Source organism: Perna viridis, chromosome 12 (genome assembly GCF_037379345.1).
Source record: "Perna viridis isolate PV_CMFRI_1.1 ecotype Kerala chromosome 12, ASM3737934v1, whole genome shotgun sequence".
NCBI lineage: Eukaryota > Metazoa > Mollusca > Bivalvia > Mytilida > Mytilidae > Perna > Perna viridis.
The window spans coordinates 26,580,706-26,600,875 of NC_142456.1; the positions used below are offsets into that span (position 1 = coordinate 26,580,706).

At 34.1% G+C, this 20,170-nt stretch overlaps 1 protein-coding gene across 1 annotated transcript; it reads left to right on the forward strand.

The window, feature by feature from the left end:
- Positions 1–2,465: 2,465 nt before the first annotated feature.
- Positions 2,466–11,357, forward strand: LOC148601859 (uncharacterized). The gene is made up of 7 exons (XM_088555880.1): positions 2,466–2,581; positions 2,901–2,990; positions 6,916–7,119; positions 8,857–8,958; positions 10,082–10,300; positions 10,765–10,806; positions 11,276–11,357. Exons 1-6 carry the CDS (start codon positions 2,533–2,535, stop codon positions 10,800–10,802), a joined length of 702 nt encoding a protein of 233 aa, XP_088412006.1. The 5' UTR covers positions 2,466–2,532; the 3' UTR covers positions 10,803–10,806; positions 11,276–11,357.
- The last annotated feature ends 8,813 nt before the right edge of the window (positions 11,358–20,170 follow it).

Sequence of the window (20,170 nt, forward strand, 5' to 3'; positions counted from 1 at the left end):
TTCTTAATTGGACAAGTAATAGTTAAGGCAGAATGTTCTTTGCTGATATGTATACATGTACAATTAAGACACAGTAATAATTAATGCCACTCAAGTTATTGAAATGAAACAGTATCGATGGTACAAACGCCAAAATGAAAGACATACAGAGAAAACTATCTAAACTGAACCCGGGAAATTCTTAAAGCCTGTTTTAATCGGACACATTTTTATGTCCTGTTATATCAATTTAAAAATATTGTAGACAACCTTAGACAACCTGTCCTTACCGAGCGAGTTTTGAAGCGCCAGAGAGATTTGATAAAAAACAGTCCAAAATAACTCATGATTCATGTGAGAATCAAGTGAAATGAATTCCTCTACAATTGAGTCTTAATTATTACTTTCCGCTCATTTTGGAGGAGTAATCAAGGGAATCAAGGTTAAAGCGGTAATCAAAAGAATGTACTCCAGTGACAAAGACCAGACATGGAAAACAGACATACACAACAAATAACATTAAGTAACTTAAATCATACATACAAAGCAATAAAAGCAAATGAGCAACTCGGACTCCACTAAAAACTGGGAGCATGGACCAGGTGCACCGGTAGGGTAAGCGTCCTCTGCTTATCTAGAAATACCCACCGAGTTGCTCATAAAAAGTCCGGGGTAGACGAAAGAGGAAATGAAACTATGACACGTTGAACAAATCAATTTTCATGACGCAGATGGATACACCGTAACGATCCACGAGTTCATAATGACGACCATATAACTTTTGTTCTTTGGGGTAGATTTGATGTATCAAATCCCCGAAACTAGGATTGTTTAAAAATAATACGTCATCCATATAGCAAAAATTGAGATTAAAGGATCTAGCTAAACGATATACTTTTTTTTCAGATCAGATTAGCTACAAAGTCAGCCTCATAAGAGTGAAGGAATAGGTCAGCAAATAGGGGAGCACAACTTGTTGGAATGACGACCGATTGTTGAAAAACGCGCCCACCACACTGTACAAATATGTTGTCGCTCAAGAATTCCATTCTAGCATTTTTAAAACATCATCAGCTGTATATTTGGAATATGATTTAGAATTTTTTTAATAGAATATGAGGAATCTCTACCAAGAACAATATTTGTATCTAGATTCTAAAGTTCTACTGTCATCAAGCTGCACTGATTTCTTATCAAAACACCTTGATAATCCCAATTTTTGTGAGGTTTGTGCTTTCCGTTTACCATTATGTATTATGTAGGTCTTTTGTACTGTATATTTGTGACTCGCGAATTATCTTGTTGAGGGTTCTTGTATTTCCTGATTTAATACCCTGCCACACGAAGTGGTGAGTTATGATGTGATATCATCCGAAAAGTCCCCGTCTGTCCGTTCGTTTGTCCCATCTACAATAGTTTCCTGATGACAACTTGAGAACGGATGAATGATTACTTTTAAATTTTACAAAATTGACTACAACCATAAATTACAATAAGTTCAAAATTCAGCAGTATCCAAAATTTAGTTTTCGATTTAAGCCATTTTGAAAATTTCGTCATCCCCTATTTTTTAACCATTCGGTTAGATATTCCATTTATACCCGACTTTTACCTTTGGTAATACTGCTTCTTTTCTTACATCTTCATGGTCAAATCATGCAGTTACAACAATTGACTTGATTTGAACTATTGCGACCATTAAACAACAATTACCGTTTTTTATCACAACATTCTTGCTTGACAGAGTAATAGTAATGTCGCTAAATATCATAATACTGAATGTTATTGCTAAACATGATATGTTGTTGTATCATTTAAAATTTAAAATAAAACTTTTAATAGTGGACATGCTAGAATGTATTTATTTTGGAATTTAAAGACAAGTTTTCGCAGCATAAAACACTTACTTTTGCGGTTGATATTGCCACGAACCGTCAACAGATTAAATAGAAAAATAGTATACCGAGAAAACATATGTTCGTTAAACGGTCGCGCAGGTGTATTGAGGACAAAAAAGGACAAAATGACACTTTAAGTATAAAGAAAATGAGTATCGACCTATTCAGGGATACAAAGATAATACTCACTAGCGTTACAAAACACACGCGCACTCGTCGAGTGTACAATTCGTATGTAATGACGTCACAATCATTTATACACAATGCTTTTTTGGCAATGCTAATGTATTGTGCTCTTATAGTTTTCTTATCACATGCAGTACATGTAATTTACGGTAACACAATGCTTCATCATTAAATTGGATGAATTATTTCATCCAGCTTGATGATGTTGTAAAGTACACATGTCAAATAAATTACACCAATCCGTTAACCACTTATTATACCCGCAAGAATACATTTTTGTTCTTTCTTATAACTTAGTCATTTATTTCCCTCACGCATGTTGCATTTGCTGACAAAATAATTGGAAAACATTTCTGCAAAACAGTTTTTGTAATTCATAAAGATTCAATACTAGATATGGAACATCCAACTTACATATTGCGAATAAATACCTTCGTAATAATTTAAGTAAACCTAACAAGAGAAGACTATGGCTAAATTTTGTTTTGTTTTTACTTTGGTAATACTTCACGGCATTGGTATGTACACATACTTAATTGAAAATATATTTCCATAATCATCAATTGGTAATAAGAACAATACACATATTTGTTGACCATATATGGAAATAGTATACATTTCTCGATTGACGTGATTGACAAATAGGTATAACTCTACCTAGATTTTGGCATGAATGATACAAAATAAGATTAATACCTCAGTAAATCAAAACTTGTTTTACATAACAATTCAAACTTTGATTTCATTTTGATATGAATAATATCAACACAGTTTATTAGTTGGGGTTGCAGGCTCTTCATCAGCGTAATTATCTGTACTTGTCATAATATGTTTCAGCATCGTCTGTTCGAGGGTTTTGTATGCCAGTTTGCGATGAAGTCAGTGGTTCGCGAGGGCAAACGGTGACTTTAAGTTGTACGACAAAAGGTACGTAAAAAGAATACTTTTCACGAATTATTTCACCCTAGCTTTAAGTCGGCCTTAAAAGGCAGAGGAGATTCCTTACCGGTGCACCTGACCAATGCACTCAGTTTTCAGAGTCCAAGTTGCTCATATACTTTTGTTTTTATAGGTTTTATTTTGGGTTTTTTATGTTCTTTGGTGTATGTGCCTTTTATTCATGTCTAATTGAATTGCATTCGTTTGATTTTCGCTAGGAAATTTGTTTCCTTGATTATTTTTCGACAATGTGTAATCTTTAGTCTGTTGTTCGTCTGTTGTTTTTGTTTGATTCTTACAACACACACTAAAAGAAGAAATCTTCTTTATGTCTAGGTTAACAAAAGTTTAAACAAGGTCAAAAATGGTTGACAACTCCTCATTACAATTAATGCCGTTGAAATACCAAAAATTGCAATGTAGGTGGATTTAAGCTCATATCGTTATGGATTAAAAAAACCCCGAAGTATCAATGAAATCATGACAACTTTAATAGTCAGAATTAGTTATATTGTAATGATACTAATTATCCCAACAGAAACGTTCATTATTCTTTTTTGCTCATTTCTATTGGGCTGACTGTATTACTGACCTTATCAAAAAATAAGAACGTTGATCAGCCGCATATTTGATTTCACATTCCGTTATATAGATGATGTTTTATCTATAAACAGTTCTAGATTTGTTTTGTTTTTATACAGTTTACCTACGAAATTGACGTAATTTATACTATAGACGCTATGAAGTCAGTTGTATATCTTGGCCTACTCTTAGAGATCTGTAGGAAGGGAAAACTCATGACTAAACTATACGACAAACGCAATGATTTGTGTCTTGCATCGTCACCTTGCCTTTTATACGTTGCTATATCCCTACATCACGTACGAATAGACATCACAAGAAATAAATTTTGATACAGCTTAATGAAATTACAAAGAACTTTTGTATTCTGCTTTACTTCTTATAATTAGGCTTCTGAAACGGTAAAATGGTCGTAATTATTAACTTGCGGATCTTTATGGTATATCCATCTGAACAATAATACCTAATTTATTCATTGTGTCACTGTTACTGGTCATGAACAACTCGGCGGATGTTTAATGAAAAGGAGAGGGCGTTTTCCATGCCGGTGTCCATGCTCCGTGTTTTTAGTGGAGCCTGGGTTGGTGTTGATCGTTTTCTTTCAGTTGATTTTTACGTGATGTTCGTATTAAGTTGATTTGTTTTCTTTAGTTATATCCCTGGAATATAATCTTTAAACTATCGTTCGAATCCAGATTCTCATGATTTTCCTAACATAATTAGTAATTGTGAAAAATGCATTTTTCTTTGTCTGCAACTACACAATAGAGCCAATAAGCATCTTGGAAATTGATCATTTATACTGTGATATCACATTTAATTGTTTATATAAGACCGGATCTTGGACTAAATTTACAGTACGAATCATTTTAATAGCAATATTCTGCTCCAAATTATCTTGACAAGTAAAAAAAGAACGATATTTTATTCTTGTATTGTGCATTGTATTCAAAGAAAAAAATATTTTAGCAAATCAGTTTTGGTTTTACATCCTTTACAACGAACGACGATTTACGTTAGATAATAAAACTGTTGGCTGATAACTTTTCAGGCGATATTTAAAGTGTACGTGTTCTTAAGTAGCGCCTTAATATAATCAGACAGAAAGTGATTTATGCATGTCGAAAACCACTATACTCACGTATATTTTTTTATTCAAAAACAATAACAAAAAGCTTAACCATTCTTAATTTCTCATTCGAATGTTACACTTTTGAGATAAATATCAAATGGTGAATAAAATTGTCGCTTTGCAGGAGTTATCGTTCTCAAGTTTGGTTTAATTTGGTTGATTTTAGTACGAGATTAATGTATCATTTTCTCACAAATATAGATATATACCGAAAGTACTATCGTTGTATAAACTAAAGATTTAGTACGCCAATGATTAATTGATTGATTGATTGTTGGGGTTTAACGCCCGAGCAGCAATATTTCAGCTATATTCAGGCGATGAACATGAAATGGGTGATATGAAAAAAAGGGATGGGACACAAGGGTAATAGGGTAGTCAACTTTTGATTGCCACTGGAAATAGGTAGAGGTAGCTAGGTCGGGTAATTTAGCCTCCTATGGCGGAGCCCTATGGTTCTTACTCCAGGAGAATACCACAGAAGGGTTCTTTAACGTGCGAGGAACGTGGCAACTTTTCCAACATGGTGCATCACTATGGTTTGCGGTCAGTTTTTCCGTATTATAGCCTGACAACCCTAACATGTAACACGCCAGGGGTACCCCATTCTACAACCTGGGGCACACATCCCAGTTGCTCTGTGGGCAGAGCGACTAGCCCCTGGCTAGGTTTTGAGCACTATTAAGTCGCCTTTAACGACAAGCTAAGCGCTGCTGCAGGCCTATTTTTTTGACACCCGGACCTGCACGGGGCTTTAGTACGCCAAAAAAGCATCGTTTTTCTATGCCATAAATCACCTTTACTATAGAAAGTAGAAGGCACTTACCTTACAATTGTACCTGGTCTATGTCCCAGTTTCCAGTTGCTCATTTAATTTTGTTTATTTTTTAGTCTTATTTTGGTAATTTAATGTTCTTGCTTGTGTGCGTCTGTTTACCCTAGCTTGTCTTTATTCTTGATTTGTATTCTTTTGATGTCCGCTCGAATCTCTAAGGGTGGCGTCCATGCAGGTAGTAACACTTATTTTCCAAAAAGTTATTCATTTCAAATTACAAATGTATCCTTTCTGAATAGTGATTGTTTGTTTTTATATGACTGCAAAATTTCGGTCGTTTATTTGTTTAGCGCTGTCGCCGTCGTCGTCCCATGTCGTCGTCGTCGTCGTCTGTGGATAGTTGATTCAGCTTTATTAAATTTTATAACAAGGTTTCAAACTACAAAATGATTTTGGGGTGTTAGCCCCAACAGTTTTAAAATTGGAAAAAAGGGGCCTAAAACATACATGACATAGGACTTTGATTAGTTTTTGTGGTAAAAACTTGAACTTTTCAGAAATTTCAAGGCCACAGGGGGAACACAAACATATATTTTCCTATTGTCAAGACAATATCTTGTTAAATTTGGGTCCGACTTTGAGTTTGACTCCATATGAAAATCTCGCCGACTTAGTTGGGATTTTCTAGAAAATCAGAGGACCCTACTGGTTCACCGGGTCCATGCTCCAAATAATTTTTAGTAAAGTCCGAGTTGCGCATTTGTTTATGGTGTTTTGAACGTATTATTTTGGTAATTTTATGGTCATTGTTGTGTGTATTTTTTGTCCATTGGAAGGCCTTTGTCCCTTGTTTACATTCGTTTGAATTCCGCGAGAATCTTAGTTTCCTTGATTATTCTATCAATCAGATTTCAGATATCTCTTACTATTTTCGTGTTAGAAGGGGTCAAATGGGCCATACCCCAAAAAATTGACTTTTTTTAAATTTTAGGCCCGATTTTGAAAGTTTTTGATTGAATTTCAAATTTTGTGCCATCTTGCGTCCAAACCAGTTGTTGTGCCCGTAATTGTAAGTCACTATGCTTTAGTGTATCAAATAGATATACTGCGTCAATACTTGCCCCAACTGCCCTGGCTTTGACCACAAATGCACTCGGCGAAACTCTTTTTTTATTAACTACAACGGTTATAAAATTAAATTACAACAAAGCAGTGAAAAGGAGAAAACGGGAAATAACTCTTTTATTTTGTACAACAGTTTTTTTGTATTCTTCTTTTTATTAGAATAAGAAATAAAGTGAATTTAGGTGAGTTTGACATGCATGAAAACCTACTGTCATTTTGTTTTAGAAAGACTGCTACTCACAAAAAAGGCAGGATTGTATTCATTGACAACGGTATTTACACCATTATTTTCTTTCCAGATAACAGTTCTCTACGTGGTTGGATGAGAAAAGGGCTAAAAGCTAAGCCATTGAATGAAAATGAAAAATATCACATGATAAATGAAAAAACAAGTACAGGGGAATACAGATACTTGTTGACTATTAATAATTTGAATGATGATGACTTTGGACTTTACGTGGTGTATCTAAGTGGGTGTAATGGTGGGTTGGTGACTCTAGAAAGTAAGTTGAATTAATTTCATAAGGAAAGTCTCGTCACGTGACTCTGTTGTAGTCTACCAAACAATTACATCGATATTTGTCCTTTACAGAGTGTTCAGTTTAGTATTAAAAGAAAAACGTCCATTTGTATAAAAATGCCGATAAAAACACAAATATCTAATTTAACAAGATAAAAATGTTCATAAAATAGAAGATTTTCCATCGTTTTCGGATGTCAATATGTTTACATCAGACATTTCTGAAACTAGAACAAGCCTTATGAACCCTATTTCGGTTGTTTCGTGCTTTTTTTTATTATTGGTCCCTTTATATACTGCAGTTGGTCTGAATACTTTTGTCTTTTTATCAACAATCATTTGTACAAAATAAACCTCTAGCAGTGCGGTGAGAAACTGAATACTTTCACGTGTGATACATAACATCATTCAATCATGTAATGTTTAGCTTTGCCGATTATTGCCGAAATGAATAGTTAATATTCATAAAATGTGTTTGAAATTGATGATACGGAATGAATAGAGCATTCGTTACTGCAAACCCAATATTAGTTATCATCGGTGGGCTTTACTATCTTGATTTGAGACAGCAGCAACTACTTTGTTTAAATGATAGCAGTGTGAACACTGTAGTGCTCCTTAATTATCAAGTTTTGCATATCCTATTAAAAAAAGAAATTCTAAAGAATGAACCCAGGATATATAATATTAAATTATAGAGAATTGGTAATCGAAGCTTTAACTGCTACTTTTAAGCTTTTTGGAAGGCGTATCCTGCCATCAGTTAATTCTCTTATTCTGTCCAATAAGGCAACAGCAAAATTACCAAACACTAATCTGGTCCATAATCTAGTCAAGTCCAACATAAATCTGACATAACAGATATTACATCTGTGGAGTAGCTGGTACCGCAATGGTCCTGACTTGGTACAGGCATTTAAAACGAAATGTTGGATTAAATCTAGGTTTCACATCGCGCCAAACCCCCCTCTTCTATTTTCGCGTGAATATATTTGTTGTGATTAAATGGCATTAGCATGCTTTAGTATTATAATCAGTAAATCAGTGGTAATATCAGTACAAAGAATAACTTAACAGAAAAAGCTGTCATTACTCATTGTTTAAGACGAAACCGAGTATTTTCAACCAAGGACTGATATCTGAAAATGAATTCTGTATGTATGCTGATAAGACATTAAATTATGCGTTTTCAAGGGAAAAGTTGTGTTTGTCTTGAATGTCATTTATATTTACAAGGAGTGTGGGTTTCAAAATAAGACGCAGAAATCAATTATTTTATCGCTCTATTAACAACGTGAATGTCATGGTGTTATTCTCTAAGACTATTCAGTGAAACTTGTCTACACAAAACAAGATCATTCCAAAAGTATGTCTAAATACATCAAATAGTGTCATTAAATCAGTTAAAGTGCCAGTCCCTGTAAGATTCAGGCAGTATGTGAAACATGGTTGACAAAAAACCCATCATTTTAATAATGTGTAATTTAACTATTTGCACCATCAGTATCAAGGAAAAAAAGACACAATTTTGCCCGATTCCTCCAAACACTAACACTTTAAAAAAGAATTGTGAAGCTGGTAAATTGAATACGCGTATGAACCTACCCAAATATCCAAAACGGGTTTAATTACACATATGTGCAGGTTCCATGTATTATATTTTATATATATATTTTTAATTTAGTACGGCTTTCATTTCATTCCGCTACTCTTTTGACAGTGTCGTCTGAAAATGTTGCCGAAGAAAAATGTGATGTTAACTGTGATCGTTATACTACTGTTTCACTTGGAGCAAGTGTAACTATACGTTGTACAGGGAAAGGTATGCCAATTGTTTATGATTTGCACTACTAATTTTACTATTTCAGGGAAGAGTGTACAGATTATATGCCCGTGATTAACAAAAAAGATGAACGAAATATCTCAATTTAAAAAAAAGCACCCCCGTGCTGGTCCGGGTGTTACAAGAATAGGCCTGCAGCAGCGCTAAGCTTGTCGTAAAAGGCGACTAAATAGTGCTCAGAACCCTAGCCGGGGGCTAGGGCGCCCTGCCCACAGAGCAACTGGGATGTGTGCCCCAGGTGGTGGAATGGGGTACCCCTGGCGTGTTACATGCTGGGGTTGTCAGGCTATAATACGGAAAACCTGACCGCAAACCATAGTGGTGCACCGTGTTGGGAAAGATGCCACGTTCCTCGCACGTTAAAGAACCCTACTGTGGTATTCTCTCGGAGTAGGAACCATAGGGCTCCACCACAGGAGGCTAAATTGCCCGACCCTACCTATCTCTCCCTATTTCCAGTGGCAATCAAAATTTGTCGACCCCATTATCCTTGTGCCCTATCCCTTTTTCATTTCATCATCATTTCATGTTCATTTTATCATCAATTCCATGTTCATCGTCTGAATATAGCTGAAATATTGCTGCTCGGACGTTAAACCCCAACAAACAAACAAACAAAAATAAAAAATGCATTTTTGACATTTTTTGTGTCCCGTTTGTGAAACTTGTCAATTAACGTTGAAGTACTATGCCACTGTTTTCCTTGTAAAAAGAAGTGAAATCGGAGGGATGATTTTGAGTTGGTGCATTCATAAAGCAGGTCATATTTTATTGATCTTCTTAAGAGGATGCTCTTTAATTGAATTTCAACAAGCATAAATATTTATACAAATATGAATCATATTAAAATATTTATACGAACTAGGAATCATACAAATTATTGATACAAACTAGGGATCTAACTTGTAGATTCCGAAACAAACCTCCTTTGGACGTCCATTGTTCCCTTTTGTTCAGTTTTGATGTGTAATTTTTTTTATTCGGGTCGCTACATTGCGTATTTAGATGGTCACGTAAAGGACATGTTTTTTTCTGACTTTGACATAATTATTTGAATCATTCAACTGCTGATACTATAGTATTGTTTTGCCAATAATTTCAGTTGACGGCCTTATAACTTGGCGCAAAAAAGAGGGCAATTCTGGATATGTTCTGCAAAGTGGAGACAAATACTTCATAACACAGGGGCAAGCAGGTGAACGTTATGAGTACCTACTTACAATAACGAATGTTGAGGAGGAGGATTATGCAGATTATATCATCGATTTGGCAACAAGACGGAGAGATCAGCCTTGTGGATTTCAATTAGTAACATTAAAAAGTATGTCCGCTAATCTAAAAAGTTAACATTTTCTAAGTAAACAAATACCTTCAATAATGCTTTTTCCCGGTAAAGAAATTGATTCTTTCTAGTGTTCTTACATGGTACAATCTTTCCATTGCAACATTTACATCCACTCATTTCCATTTCCATTTTCTCACTTCCAATTCCCCATCTCCTATATACCAATGAATTATAAGTTTAACCCACGAAATTAAAGGACAGTGTGTAGTAAGGTCACAATTTAAAACATGTATATTCATAGGCCTAGAAAACATTATAATCAGCTAAATGTATTCTAGTGCTTTTTTTGTTATTGATTATTTCATTATTATGTAAAACAATAAAAAAAATCAGTGCACATTCTAATTAGTTTTTTCTTTTGTATGTATTTTTTTATTTGCATAAATTGAGTTAACGAGAAAGGGAATCGATGTAGCTTTCTTATACATTATGTTTTTTAGAACCGGATCTAAATGGCTCCCCCTTTAGACGACACTGATAAGGTAAGTTTCTGTCCATGACAAAAACCAGGCAGATCCTTTGGTGGATAGATTATTTCTTTTTCTACGGAAATAATAAACTTATAATGATAAAAGAAAGAACAGGTATTATAGTGTATCAAGAGTGGATGCTTCAGAATAAATGTACATAGTTCAAGACAAAATTAACTAAATTGTGTGTAGATCAATTTGTTATTTCTTTTTGACTGAATACTTTAATCTCAGCATAACAATGTTTTCTCTTTTATTTTCATTGAAATAAAAAAAATTGAAAATTGCATCGTCAGCGAAAAATCGAAATGTTTATTTTTTTTATTTTATTTATTTATTTATTTTTTTGCACTTCTCTTAAGTGATATTGGTATACTAGTAATAGAATGTAAAAGGCAAAACAGTTTACTATAAATCCAGGTCTGCATGGTCTTGCTCTTGTTGATTAAGTTATATAATCATCATTTTTTTTTTATTTTAGGTGTGCATTTGATGTCAGTTTGAACAACAGAAATTGAAATTAATAGACACATTATTGAATTGAAATAAAAATTGGAATGAAATGTATTTGTCATATTTAGCTTAAGTATAGTTGTAAACGGTGAAAAGGTGATAACATGTTTCTTTGTCTGTCAGTCTGTCATACATTAATCATAATTCAAATCTGCTTTTTATCGATAAGCCTATAAAATACCAGTCCATATAAAATTCAGATACTCTCCATAGTAGAGGTGATTCATGGTGTCGAAGAACTCATCAAACAAATAATGCTTTTTTGGTCAACATAAGCTATATTTTAACGTTACGACAGTCCTTTCTGTATTTGGATCTGCATTTTTGAGAAAACCACTCATTATTCCCCCACTAAAATCAACCAAATCAAATCAATTCAAGAACGATAACTACTACAAAGTGCAAATATCATACACAATCTAAATACTAAAATAGTATTTTTGACAACCAAATGAAAAACTTAGACTGGTTATTTAGTTTCGTTTCTGAGTGAGATGATGGGTTTTTGACATGCATGAATCACCACCTGTCTGATTTGTTATAAAGAGTGCGACTTAAATGTCACTAAAATTTGTCCCAAATTCATATTACAAACAAGAAAATTAAAGTCAAATCTTATTCTTAATTAATGACAACTTACAACGCAGTAAAATTGCCTAAATCGAATCTTGAAAAATCCGAAAAACAGTTTAAATCTGACATTTGGTAAAGGCGTTCAAAATACATACAATGTCAATTGAACCTTAGTAAAACTGCCTTCTAAACCGAAATAAAGTCGAAAAGGGATTCAGTTAAGACAGGTTTCCCTTTATATCTAAGGTATAATATTGCAACTTTAATTTTTATACAATGTATACCTTACCTTACCTTTGAAATGTAGTCAAAATATAACCCTTAAAAAAATTTAACAAATGTTTTTGACTGTTGATGAATAGAAGTTAAGGAAATCACTGACTGTATTTCACAAAGGACAAAAAATCTAAATTTGTTAAAATATAATTCTGAATCCGACAACAAATATACATTGGTTCAGATGATTAAATCATTACTAAGTTGAAGATTTTATTGGCAAACATCCTAATAAGCACCAAACGTGCTCGGTTTTTTTTATAGCTAATTCATTTTTACATTCTGATGAGACTGAATTTTTCAAAACCTCGTTCCGAGAGATTGACGCAGTTTTTTTTATACTCAAAGGAATAACGGAATACAGAAAAATGGACACAGGTAAAACAGTATACTCACTTCGGAGCGGAGGTATTATAACTGTGTCAATTCCGTTTTTCAATAACACATATTTTGTAACAAAATTCTCAGCATTTGTAAATCACAGGCTATTGACATTACGCAAAGTTTCATATGGATGTTCTCAAAGATGTGTTGTCGTAGTCAGATGACATCTACTTTCTGTTTGCCGAAAAAAAAACAAATTTTTTTCTGTATATAGTGGTAATATACAAAACGTGTGTCGCCTTTTTCTCGGCTACTATTAATCACACACATGTTGCATATATTTTATGCAAAGCTTGCATTATTGATATTTAATCATTGTTTTCATTTTGTGCTTGAATTTTCCTTTTATTGCGATGGAAAGCATGTGATCACTGGTGAGTCGTCACTCTCATATTTCTTGTATAATTTCAGCTTTTTTCGTGAAAACAGACGTTTTGTCACTTTTAAAAATCCTATATATTGTAATTGGAAGTCTTCACAGTGTCATTAACCCAACAAAGCTGCAGGTACACCGATGTCTTCTTTAATCTTAACTTTCACCTCGAAATTGACATAACCAAGAGGCTCCCAGGAGCCTGAATCGATCACTGGTTGAGTGTTTGCCTTTTAACTCTTACAAGGATTTATCCGATAATTTTGACTCCAAAGAAGATTTTAGTAGGACTTATCGTAAGGACAATTTCATCAATTGAAAGTTTCTTTTTATTTTTTATATTGGTTGAAAACTAATGCCAATGGAAATAATTTATCTACACATATCTGTTTTGGAGATATATGAAAAACTGACCCCCTTGTTTTTCAACGGGTCAAAAAAACCCACATCAGATCTATGCAGAATGTCATAAAAACCATTCATACCAAGTTTGTTTCTATTTCATTTCGAAAAAGGACAATAAATCATAAATGGCTAAACAATTTAGAACGAAAATTTAATTTCATCATGCTGAACTTTTTAACCCAGTCACCATTTTGGCTTAACTTAAGGGTTAAGGAGATATATACGGAAAACATCTGTCAGAACCTTATGCTCTGTTTTTAGTTGCAGCGGTCATGTTTTTACTGTTCACAAAGCTCCAGATCAGTTCTATGCAGAATACCCTAAGGAACTTTCATACCAAGTTTGGTTCTGATTTGTTTGTAGTTTTAAAGGAGAAGGGTTTTGAAATATTGTTAACGACGAAGATGACGGACGCCAAATGATGCCACAGATGAGCTAAAAATCGGAAAGCATTTAAATGAACATGAAAGCGACCATCGCCAGTAAATATTACTAGTTCATGGTACGAATTTAATACACTTTTATATCTTTACCTTTTTGACATTTTCAACTATATTTTGTCATTTATAGTCATAGGCTCATTTTGTTAAAATTATTTTCAGGAAGAATTCATGATTTAATAAGTCTATTGTTATCTGCGCCTGGTTTTATAAAGAATCTCAATTTGAAATTTTCCTGAAGTATTTCCTGTTATTTAGAGTTGCAATGGATGCTTTGGTTTCGGAAGGTAACCTGCAAAATTTGATTAGAATATTACAATAAACTTTAATAAGTTATTCCATCTAGTTATTACATTATTTACCATCTTTATACAGAGGAAAACTACTTGCGTGTTACAAATACAACATATGGTAGACTCAATGAAATTTGCAGGTTATCTTTTGATACGTATCATGATCCAACAATAGATAGCTTTTGTATAATGCAAGTTCTAAAACTAATCATAGTTTACAGACAACAAACTTTGAAATAATGATCATACAATCCGTCTGCATTAAGCGTTGATCTTCTGTTTAGGTAATATAAAATGTCTGACCGTTCTTAGAATGCATAGAAAAGCTGCTTTGTAAACACGTCTGAAATTCATGTAAAAATTGACATGTTATATTATATTTTGCGATAGTAGACACATTAAAGCAATTGTTTTGTTTAAATACGATAACAGGGTAGTCAAGAAGCTTAATTTAAGAGATTGTTTGTGTTTCCAAAAAGGCAAAATACTATTTTCGTAGATAAAAAGTACAAGTTAGTTTACTGAAAAAGCTTCTATCCCACTACTATGCCATCTAATGAAAGAAAACGTACGTACACGACAAAACGAACAATAAAAACTGCAAGCATTCCGAATTTGAGTATGAAGCGATATTTTAAGTACAAATGCTGCCAATCTATGTACTTAGCTGTACAAACCAACCCCTTTTCTAATTTCCGAAATCATTGATATGACTCATGATCGAGATGCACAAACAACAGCAGTTTGTTATTTTAATCATGACAGTCGCTTTTTTCCTTGTAATCAGTAACTTTATGACCTAATGTTTCATGTTTCTACTGCAGAAGTTTTATTTATTTATTTTTTTTTTGGGGGGGTGGGATTGGTGGTGGGGTAGTATTGTGTTGGCGATTTTGCTATTTTTGTTTTCATTGTTTTTTTGTCTTCTGTGTTTTTTCATGTTTTATCATGTATCTATCATGTACATAACCATTGGATAGAAATACAATTTATTTATACATTATCATAACTGTCATTAAAACTTTCGGAGCTTTTGTATACACTAGTGTTAAATGAAGACGCATCATCCGGCATTTGCAAATGTTTTTAAAACATATGTTGTCACAAATTTCAAACAGAAAAAAATGAATCATCTATAAGAAATAAATATATAATAATCTGATAAGTAATACAAAAGTCGTTTAAAACTCTGTGTTATTTCATGTACAATTATACCTCCAATCCGCAAATCGAATTGTCGCCATAAACATACTTATATTTTTGTATCATGGGCCGACTTTTAACACCCGTAGATGAAAAATTTAGAAAGAAGTACATGAAAGAATTGGTTTATAAACTATGTTCATAATGTTGCAAGCACACCTTTTTTTTCAAAGTTTTTAATTCTAAATTATAACCCCATACATAATAAAAATTTGTTAAATGGTACATAGTTGTCTGGAAGCAGATCAAACCGTCTGTATACTTTACCGTCCTGAATTTTAGAGTCGGTCTGTCCCCAGGTTTATCCGTCAATTCTGTTCAGTATTTTTGGTGTGTATATCCTGCATAAAACATTGTGACGTATACTGATAACTAGCTTTTTACAGAATTTATTATTCATATGTCTGGTTCCATGCAATGGATGCAAAGGAAGACAATATCTAGTTTTTGGTGCTAGATAGACCTGTAAAGATGTGCAAGAATCCCTATAAGAAAAAAAATCACCGTACTAAAAACCAATTACAACTAAGAAGAATAATTCATTTTCACTTGCGTGAATATCATAGTTTGTTTCCTTGTGGTATAAACACAATTTATTATATAGTGTTCTTTTGATGACCTTAGATTAAGTTTAAAATAACGGTTTTGATGTAAACGGGATTTGATATTGCATGCAGGGCAACAATTCAACAAGCTATTTCATATTGGTAGCACCTTGGTATCTTATGAGAATTATAATGTTTATACCGTGGAAGCATTTTTTTTCTCATTATTTAAAAGGCCTTTACCAGCAAAATTAAAATATCATAGAGAATATGTTTTTGTGATATATTCTTTGGCAAATGCATGGTGTAGGAAACCTGTCTACTCCAAACTGTGAACAATGCGAATCCTGTCTAAATTAGACACTTTTAAAGTCCCTTTGTATCAATTTAAGCGCATTTTGAACCTTCGTTAACCGATCATCTGTTTATCTGTTTAACAGAACCAAATCTAAAGTCAAATAGGGGTTCGGATTAGACAAGTTTCGCTGTACAAAGCACCATATAAAATTCACAATGAGGTTGATGAGTGATGTCTGGGTAATGTTGATCCTAATTCCCGGACTTGATTTTTTATGAGCAGCTCGGCGGGTGTTTCTAGAAAAGCAGAGGACGATTACCCTACCAGTGCACCTGGTCCATGCTTCCAGTTTTTAGTGGAATCCGAGTTGCTCATTTACTTTTGTTACTTTGTATGTATGATTTTAGTTACTTTATGTTCTTTGTTGTGTATGTCTGTTTTCCATGTCTGGTCTTTGTCCCTGGATTACATTCTTTTGATTACCGCTATAACCTTGGTTCCCTTGATTACTCTTGCATCGGAATACAAAAGTAATAGTCTGAGACCTTTTAGGACTGACTTTTAGATGAGTTTTATATTGTGTAACATTTTTCTACAGTGGTCAGATTTAAGTGGGGAAGGGTTGTGATCACGTAAAAGTACTTTAACCCCGCCGCATTATATGTGCGTCTGTCCAAAGTTAGGAATTTCTGGCCCCTGTATGCATTGCTTCGTTATAACTTTAAGTATACTTTTATGTATATGAGGGCAACTATTTCGCTGTTCTTGTGTATAATGTTGTTTTGGGGCCTGCTGGAGTCTTCCCTGTGGTGTGAAGGTTTCCTCCATTTATTGACGACTCATGGGTGGCCTCGAGCATTGACATTTTTCATCTCAGTGGGATTGTTGTTTACTTGATGTTTCTTGTTATATGACAGTGTTTTGACTTGAAATAAAACATATTCTGTATTCCGAATATGTACATTTTTTCTCTAGTCGATATACTGTTGTTGTCTTTATACAGTAAAGAATACTCCGAATAGAACAAAAAGACCAAACAAAAACTAAGTAAAGATAACAGGGAGTACTTTGAAACCAAAGCAATCGACACAACAGAAAAAAAATATCAGAAACATATTACAAAAGGCGAAAACTTCCTTTCACCAACTAAACAAAATATGGAGATCTAGTAACATCAGTATAAAGACAGAAATCAGACTATACCAAAGTAATGTCCTTTCAGTCTTGCTATATGATGCAGAATGCTTGAGAATAACACAAACGATAACGAAGTCTGTCTGGATTCCATACGAAATGTCTCAGAAAGATATGTAAAATCTAATGGCCCGGGAAGACATCAAACAAAGACCCATATAAAAGAACAGGACAAAAAGACCTTGCTACAGTGACAAAACAAAGAAAATTAGATTGCTGGGCATGGTCATCAGGAAAGTAAATGAGTTCATCACAAAAACAGCCTAAAATGGACACCAGCTGAAGGACAAAAAAGTTGAGGACGACCAAGAGAGACTTGGAGGAGGATTATTAAGGTAGACATAAAGAAGACGGGAAGACGAAAGATAGCTATGGACAGAAACAGATCTGGTATTAGCCTAATATTGCAATTCAAGTCATTATTGAATCAACTTTAATTATCATACAACGTGTATATTATATTTTCATCCCCGGGTGATCCCTGGTAGTGAGTAGTTGAGATGCAAGGATACATGTAATAAAGTTGGCGGAGCCAACGAGTTATAAACTCTCAGAGTGAAAATATACTGTCAATGCATTTTGGTTGCTATAGTAGATTTCATTTTAAAAACTCTGTAACATATGTTTGTGTGAATTGAACATTTTGATATATACTCATTTCTATTAAAGAGATACTATATCAAATTATCAACAATCTGATAAATCTACTTGCTATAAGTTAACTGTGATAAAATGCAACTTATAATTTAAACTCATCATAAAAACATATCAATTGTAATAGAAATAAATAAAAACACAATTTCGTCATTAGGATTTAATAAAGTGATAAAAAATAATTGTCCGTAGCAGATTACTTAACACTATTTATACGATTCAAGTACAGTCCTTTTTGTAGATGGAATGGTAAAAAGGTGATATCTTACATTCGTCTTCGTTAAAGAAGGGTGTAATATAGCATATTAATTGAGCTGTGTCGCAAGACAAGCCATATCAGTCTCGTTTAAAGAGGTCAAAATCATTATTAATTAATTTGATAATAATATTATTAATATATATAATTAATATTAATTATTTTAGGATAGCATGCTTTTATACAGCTAACGATATCAATTGTCCCCGTGCAGGTCCGGGTGTTAAAAGAATAGGCCTGCAGCAGCGCTAAGCTTGTCGTAAAAGGCGACTAAATAGTGCTCAGAACCCTAGCCGGGGGCTAGGGCGCTCTTCCCACATAGCAACTGGGATGTGTGCCCCAGGTGGTGGAATGGGGTCCCCCTGGCGTGTTACATGCTGGGGTTGTCAGTCTATAATACGGAAAACCTGACCGAAAACCATAGTGGTGCACCGAGTTGGGAAAGATGCCACGTTCCTCGCACGTTAAAGAACCCTACTGTGGTATTCTCCTGGAGTAGGAACCATAGGGCTCCGCCACAGGAGGCTAAATTGCCCGACTCTACCCACCCCTCCCTATTTCCAGTGGCAATCAAAATTTGTCGACCCTATTGTCCTTGTGTCCCATCCCTTTTTCATTTCATCATCATTTCATGTTCGTTTTATTATCAATTTCATGCTCATCGTCTGAATATAGCTGAAATATTGCTGCTCGGACGTTAAACCCCAACAAACAAACAAAAAAAATATCAATTGAATGAATCTAATTTAGAATATCAGTATTATCCTTTTAACCACAATTGCTTTAATTATTGACGAAATAAAATTATTTGTCATGAAAACTCCTAGAAAACGAAAATTTAACTATAATGAGATTTATAAGTTTCTTTTACGATAAGAGTTCAAATTTCAAAATAAATATTAACAGTTTCTGATTTTCACTCAAGTGTGTGTACACGTTGACGGCCGTTGAAGATTAAATTTCTCCATTTTCCAGGTCTATTAATTCCTCCGATATCCTACTTGTGTTAGAGCAGTTGACTCCCCTGCATTCGCCACAGCCACTTGAACAAGCAATGCCGTTCTTTCGACATGTACATCTACGATTGTCGCAGTCGGTCTTGCAATTACAATGAATTATTTTCAAGAGAAAGTCGGGTGCAGGCTGTTTTGACATTTCAATTGGGTACAAATTGTTATTTCGTTTAATCCAGCCCCAATCTGTAGGGTTCAATTCCGCAGGCGATTTTCCTTTCCAATATAGGCATTGAAGGTATACCCTCATCGAGTGAAAACTCGCTGCATCGATTGTTGGTAGAAGACTTTGTACCTGTACGACGGAACACCTATTTGCAGCCATTGTTTTTGTGGTGAACTTTCTTCATCTTAATAGGTCTAATCCTTTTAACGGCATCCCACCATACAAAGCAACGAGGACCTCTTCTCCAGCTTTGCATATGGCTTCTCTACTGCTATCGTCCTTTAAAAATGTCTCAGCATGCGCTAGGAGTGAATGATCGGATACGATTTTTTTCATAGCGACAGCATTTCCGATTTCATGCAAACGACTTGTAGTATCGCATCCTGTAATTGCATGAATTAGAGGAAGATGGTGACACAAGTCCAATCCAAGTACTTCCTGGGTTTTGGATATATCCCAAACTTTCAAAGTCTTCAAAGGAACTTGTTTGTCCGAGGTGAAATATATGTTGTTGCTTTCTTTATCGGCATAATGACAGAGAAACACTAGTAAATCGGTGTCCTCTCCATATACAACTTGTCCTATTTCTGATTTTTCAACTGCTGTCTGGACAATGAGCAAGTCCGCATCACCATCTGCTTATATCGCATCGATGTTGTTCTCTTTGAAGGTCTTGACAAGATTTTGTACAAATCGTTCTTTATTAGACTCGTTCATCATGAATGTTTCCTTCTTTATTCTCAGTGGCATATCTTACGTAAATGAAATTGTATTCGACTGAACACCTTTA